At 36.9% G+C, this 7,078-nt stretch overlaps 1 protein-coding gene across 1 annotated transcript; it reads right to left on the bottom strand.

The window, feature by feature from the left end:
* Positions 1–619: 619 nt before the first annotated feature.
* On the bottom strand, positions 620–1,573 carry Or51ac3 (olfactory receptor family 51 subfamily AC member 3). The gene is given in 1 exon segment (NM_001000952.1): positions 620–1,573. A coding segment is annotated over 1 exon segment (954 nt).
* Between the last annotated feature and the right edge of the window lie 5,505 nt (positions 1,574–7,078).

The following is a 7,078-nucleotide window of genomic DNA, read 5'->3' on the forward strand; positions in this document are numbered from 1 at the left end:
ACTGGTATATAAATCAATTTTATAATTAATTAAGTAAATGTAAAAGCTGATGGACATTCAGATGTCCCCTCTTTTATTGACCTTTGTCATGCTTTCACCAGAGGAACTTCTATGATTATATTCTACTTCCTCCAAGTATAATGTTCTTTCCTTCTCCCACATTTCAGAATATTCTATCTTTGATTTCTTGAATGGATATTTTTAAATTTAAAAGAACAATTTTATTTGCAATATTAAATATATTAACATTCAAAAATATTTTTAAAATAGTGACATTTCCCCCTTATGTTAACTAAGCTTGCTTTTGTTTCCTAAAAGAGGGTAGCAACTGCTATGTTTCCACATCCCTTCAAATTTTTCATAACTCATTTGTTTCTTTAAACGTAACTAAACAAAAATATATGCATATTTCACACTGAATGTCATTATGTATTCTCATTTTATAGTGTAGTAGATCACGATATTTTTAATGATAATCAAAATACTGCTCTGTTCTTGGAAGAAAAATATCTTCTCATTTCGCCCCAAATTATTCCATGAAATAAAAGCATATTTGTGAGAAGCAGACGAGATGAAAGGGCAGAGAAGTATGGCATCTCTTTTGCTAAGACCTATGTGGCTATTTGAGCAAGTTTCCCCAAACGTTAAATATTTTACACACTGCAGACCTTATCTGTTTGGTTTTTAGGCTATAAACCAAGGGGTTTAGAACAGGAGTCAAGAAGAGAAAAAGATTGGCCATGGTGACATGGAGGAGAGGGGATGCAAATGTACCAAACCTGTGAATTAGGGCCAGAACAATGAGTGGGACATAAAATATAAAGACAGTGAATATATGAGAGACACAGGTGTTGAGTGCCTTGAGCTTACCATCTCCTGAGGCAATACCCAGCACTGTTTTCAAAATCAAGATGTAAGAGATGACAATAAGGACAGAGTCCACTCCAAAGGAACAGAGGACTAGAGACAATCCATAGATGATATTAACCCTGACAGGACCACAGGCCAGCTTCATGATGTCAGGATGGTAGCAATAACAATGGGACAGGATGACACCCTTACAGAAAGGCAACCTCTTGAGCAGGATTGGCAAGGGGACCATTAACACCACACCCCTAACAACAACTGCAAGTCCCATCCTGATAATCCTAGGGGGAGTTAAAACTACAGTATAGTGTAATGGATTACGAATAGCAACAAACCGGTCAAAAGCCATGGCCAGTAGGATGGCTGACTCCATGGAAGAAAAGGTATGGATAAAGAACATCTGTGTCAAGCAAGAATGGAACTCAATATCTCTGTGATTCAGGAGGAAGACATTCATTACCGTAGGCAGAGTTGATACAGAGAGACCAACGTCTGTAGCTGCCAGCATAGATAGGAATATGTATTGAGGCTCATGAAGAATGGAGGTGGTTTTGATAACAAAGAGGATGGTGCAGTTTCCAAGCAGGGCAATTAGGTACATGATACATAGTGGGATACAGAACCATATCTGCACATCTTCTAGTCCAGGAATGCCTGTTAGAAGAAGGGTAGGTGGCTGGAACCAGCTACTGTTTGTAATCTCCATAAAACCTCTTGTCCGTCTAAAAACAGCTTCCAACGGCTTCTGCTGTAAGACAAAAATGATAGATTACAAGACGTAAGAGAAAAGTATAGCGGTCTCCTGGGCCAACACTCTAGTCTGACATGTTTATATTAAAGAGACAGGTTTTTAAACCTATTTGAATAGTTATGTGTAGCTGAGACAAAGAAGGACTGCTGTTAAATGTAAGAAATGCTAGAATTCTTGACTTTCGTAGCACACTCAAGTCTAGTAACTCTGATCAACTGCAAATGAAAAGTAAGAACGTGATCTGTGTGTTTCAGTGGTGAAAACCAAGTATTCTCAAAATCTCATTTTCTTGATGTTATTTAATAATGTCAATAGTGCTTTGTTTGTACTCGACTTTTCAGAGCTCTCAAAGCAATCCTTACATTTCCCCACATCTTAGCATCATATATGTCATCCGATAAGACCCTAGTAACATGAACATTTTCTTGATATTCCTTCTGCAGAAATAAAAGGCATGGTCATATAACTATTATAATTCCCATGGGATCTGGCAAGCTTCATTTAGTGATTTGTTCTTCCAAGGAACTTCTGTCATTTGGTATTTTTCTTTTAGAATGAAAGGCTTACTCTTTCAAAAGACCATGTTAATTAAAATACAAGGAAGTTATGAGAAAAATAAAAACTACATTTTTTTTGTTTTCTCACCCTGTGCTAGAACAGGACTGGATATCACAAACAGTTTCTTGGAATAAATGGAAACATCTTCTTGACAAAATAATGCATCAGTGAAAAATAAAGCCAATATTTTAATAAATAGTTCAGATCAGCATCATTGAAGGGAGAAGTGTTATTTCATATCTTTTTCTTTAAAGAAGTAGGAACAAATATTATTTATTAGGTGAATACATTTAAATTCTATGTGTTGAAAGTTTCCCTCTTCCATACAGAAGAAACAAAATATTGATGTAACTACAATTAGATATGAAGACAGGAAAGTAAGAGAAGTAGAAAAGTCAAGCAAAGTATCTAAAAGATACCTAGAATCCAAATATGATATTTTATGTATAGTAAATATAAGTATGATCAAATATAAAATATCACCTGATGATCAATTAAATAGAAACACTTTTTTCCACAGGAAAAAGAACACAGGAAAGAGACCTTTGGTAACTTGGGAGATAATTCAGCCAAGGAAGTGCTTCTTGTACAAGTATAAGGCCCTAAGGTAGATGCTGGGCATAGAGACAGACAGGCAGATTCCTGGAGTTCAGTGACCTAACAGTTTAATGAATCAGAGTCCCAGGCTCAGTAGAAATAATGAGAGAGACTGAGTAAAATCTCAACCTCAAGTGGTCTCCAAAAGCAGTCACACATACACCAACATGTATGCACATAGACACTGACTAAATAGACACATGTATCATACACATACAAACACATACACACAGAGAGAGAGAGAGGGAGGGAGGAGGGGCAGGAAGGGAGACAAAGATAGCAACAGCAACAGAGAGGGAGAAAAGAAACACACACACACATGTACACACACACATATACACACACACGTATACACACACACGTATACACACACACGTATACACACACACACACACACACACACACAAAGACACAAAGACTGGGGCAAGAAATTTCATTTTAGAATTCTGAACCATTTTAGAAATATGTAAATGGAAAAAAATCACAGATGCTATTTTTTGGAGTAGGAGTATATCTCTAAAAAGAGGTTCCTTAGTGAATCATGCTTTGCACCCACTGTTATGTCTATTATATTGCTCTTTGTCTGGTGGTTATAGTATCGTTACACATTCTTATGGCATAAATAACCAGCAATGAGTTTTACAAAGCCTGTCTGTGTGTCTGTTTTTATGACAAAAGTACAAGGAACAATTATAACCCTAAACAAGAAGACCTAAAACACTAAGAACAAGGGTATCTTAATATAATTTCTTGTTAATTTCCCAAAATGTCAGATTAACTTAAATAAATGATTTTTAAAGCCACAGTGCATTCAGGACTGTAGCATCCAGTCATACAACAAAACATCCATGGTCAGACATTCATCACATGGGATCTCATCGCATTAAAACAAAGAACTTGTTTACAAACCACAGAATACTCCTATCTTAAACCACATAATTGCAGGTTCCTATACATTTGTTTAATAGTAACCCCCCCCCCTTTGTTTTAACTTTATTCCTGAACATGCTGGAATTCACTGCCTGTATTTCCTTTTCTTCTGTGTGCTCAGCACTTCTTAGATCTCAAACCAACTAGATATTAAGATCAATATACACACCTTTGCAAGGCTTACTGTAAAACTCACTATATACTTACTCTATTAAACAGCCTATTTCATGTTTGCTATTGTCTGTAGACATGTCACTGACTCTTTTCTCAGAAGATGTGTTTTGTTCCAAAAGATTTGATTCAGTTTTAGTTATTTTGCTATCCATTCACATTGGAACGTTCAACACACCAGATACAGCTTAATCACTCTTATATTAGGTTGTCATCTTTTGATCACATACTCACAGAGACATACTGTAGTTTAAGGTCTTCTGACAGAAATTAAATCACCTGATTAAAACTTTTACTGAAATATCTTTGGCTATATCAGATGGTGACAATTACTCTAGCCATTGCTCCTATAATTAACATTCAGCAGGTTTGATTTAATGCTGTCTTCTTTATTTTACCTAGATAGATCTTTCTTACTCATTTGATGTTAAGTGTCAATAATGTTGGTATCATACACTTTCCATAGCTTGGTGACATCATTCATTTATTCTTTATCATACAAGTGACATACTGAATATTGCCCAAAAAATAAATTGAAAGTTTATACATTCTTACTGCACCACGTGTATATTAGCATTTGGAAGAGACATAAAATTCACCAGTAACATAAAATCCATTTTAAATTCTAGTGTGTAAAAAGTTTTGGGGACTCATACATTGGGCATTTAAAACCAAAGAGTAAGTTCCAGTAAATTAAATTAAAGGAAAAGGTGATTGTTATCTGAAAGGTAGCATTTTAGAACCCACAATTTACTCAGTTTCCTGACGTCCATGTTACTTTATGGTAGATTTTTCATGCTAGCCAAAACATTTTCTACTTGAAGATTCAGAAGTCACTTCACTCTTTCCAACTGCTGGGACTTGCTTCTAGCCCGCCTCAAAGCCTTTTATAATGTCTACTCCTCCAGTCTTCCTTCAAGAGAACTTATTCTGCTATTTCTCTTCCCTGACTTTCCCATTGTTTGAACTCTTAACTCCTGCAATGTTTTTCTTTTCTATTAGATGTCTCTCTTTTAATCCCTGGCAAGCTCTCTTTCCTGTCTTTCACCAAGAACTCCAAGTTTCATTCTAAACTGGAGCAAAATTTCAGGTAGGAAACTCCTGAACAGACGGTCTTGCTTGTGCTGTTCTGTTGAACACACCGTGTGATTACCTCACCTTAAAACCTTAACTCTTAGATTGGCAAACAAGTTCAGAAGCACAACTCTTACTTCCTCTTTCCAGTTTACCCACCTGGGCACAGTTGGAGAATGGGTGGATTCTTAAAGAGATGCTCAAAGCCACTGCTAGCGGAAGCTGCTTAGCATGAGAGTTATTTACTACAATACATGGAGAAACAGATGGCAGGTACCAGAGGGAGGCAATCAAAATATCCCATGAGAGAATGCCTCCAGCATGCCACACATGGGATGATGAAAAACACATGACTTTGAACTGAAGCCTTTCTAATTCTTCTCAATATCTCAGACTCTTATAATTTGTCATCAAACCCTGTGTCACAACTGTCTATTGCAATGGCCACAAGCTTTTCCTTTCAGGTGATATAGATGATACAAGTTCTTGTGTCTAAACTTACTTTGAATAATTTTTTAAGTGAACCATCTTTAAATGTAACTTTTTTCACTTTCTGAGAAACTGCTGTAATCATTCATATCATTCTTCCACAAATCAAGATGCTATAGATTTATGATAGGTAAAAGTCTATACAGACTGAACCAATGGTCTCATTAATGTATTCTTTTCTCTTTTTTCTTTCTTTAAAATGGTTGGTTATCAGTTTCACCAATGTATATCTGTCTATCAATGCTACTAGCTCTAAATTATTGACATATAAATGTATACATCTTATAATTTTTTATTCTTTTCTCAAAGTTGTATATATTTGCTTCCAACCTAACAATAAATCATGAATGTAGGAGGCTATAAAAATACAGCACAGCTGTTGTGGCAGTAAGTTGTGCTGGAGCAATGGTGATGCTGCAGAACTTGTGAGAATAGCCAACCATGTCTGGTTTAACTTGAGGCCTAGGGTACCAAAAGAAGCACATTCTTGAAATGGCCTGAATGGCCGGGAACATGAGACTGGTTAGCTCAGAGACCTGCGGTAGAACCAGCAAAGCAGGAAAAACATATTCTGTTATACTCAAACTTCAGTGCCTTGTCCAGTCATCATCAGAGAGACTTCCTTTGGCAGTAGATGGGACCCAGTGCTGAGACCCAAGGCATTATGCCCAACAGGAGTCTAAATTGGAGGTCTCTATCAAGTTCCTCCCCCTGGAGATTGGGGAACCCTGTGAAAGGAGGGAAAAGAAAGATTGTAGAAGTCAGAGGGAGTGGAGAACAACAGAACGTGGTCCACCGTATCAACTAAACTTGGCTCACATGGGGTCAAAAAAACTGAAGCACTAAGCATAGGGTCTACATGGGCCTTGAGCAACACATCTCCTTCATGTATGTTATGGCTGTTAGTTTTGTGTTTTTGTGAGACTCCTAAGAGTGGGAGCAGATGTATCTCTGACTCTTTTGTCTGCTCTTGGGGCTCTTTTCCTCCATCTGGGTTGCCTTGTCCAGTCCTGACATGAGGGTTTTTGCTTTCTCTCACTGTATTTTGTATTGTCCTATTTAGTTGTAACCTCTTGTGCGCCTTCTCTTTTCTCGGGGTGTTGAAAAGGAGGGGAGTAGATTTGGGGAAAAGAGAAGGATAAGGGGGGAGCTAGGAGAAATGGAGGGATGGGAAACTATGGCTGGGATATATTTTATGAGAGAAGAATCTATTTTTAATTTAAAAATTAATAAACAAAGAGTATTGAATGGGTGTAAGTTTTTATACTTGCCCAAAGATATAGGAAAGGTGGTTTCATTTATCTTTTTAACTAACACAACTATAATAGAATTATGAAACAATCATCCCTCAAACAACTAAGAAAGCAGCAAAGTCTAAGTTTCTGTTGATATTGTCATTAAAGATGACCAGTAAATCCAACCCTGAAACACAAGATGTAGTCATCACTGTCCAAAGCCTCTTCTGGGTTTAACCTTTTGGGTTACAATGAGAGGCCTCAGAAGACTGAAGCAAAAGCATTGCTGTTGAAGTTTAGAGACAAAACCAAATGTATGGACTTTGTGTTAATTGAAAGCATAGGGTTTCATTCACAGGAAGATACTGTCAGTTTCTGTCCACTTGTAACAATGTCTCCAAGGTAC

The sequence above is a fragment of the Rattus norvegicus genome, chromosome 1, assembly GCF_021556685.1.
Source record: "Rattus norvegicus strain SHRSP/BbbUtx chromosome 1, alternate assembly SHRSP_T2T, whole genome shotgun sequence".
In the NCBI taxonomy this organism is placed as follows: Eukaryota; Metazoa; Chordata; class Mammalia; order Rodentia; family Muridae; genus Rattus; species Rattus norvegicus.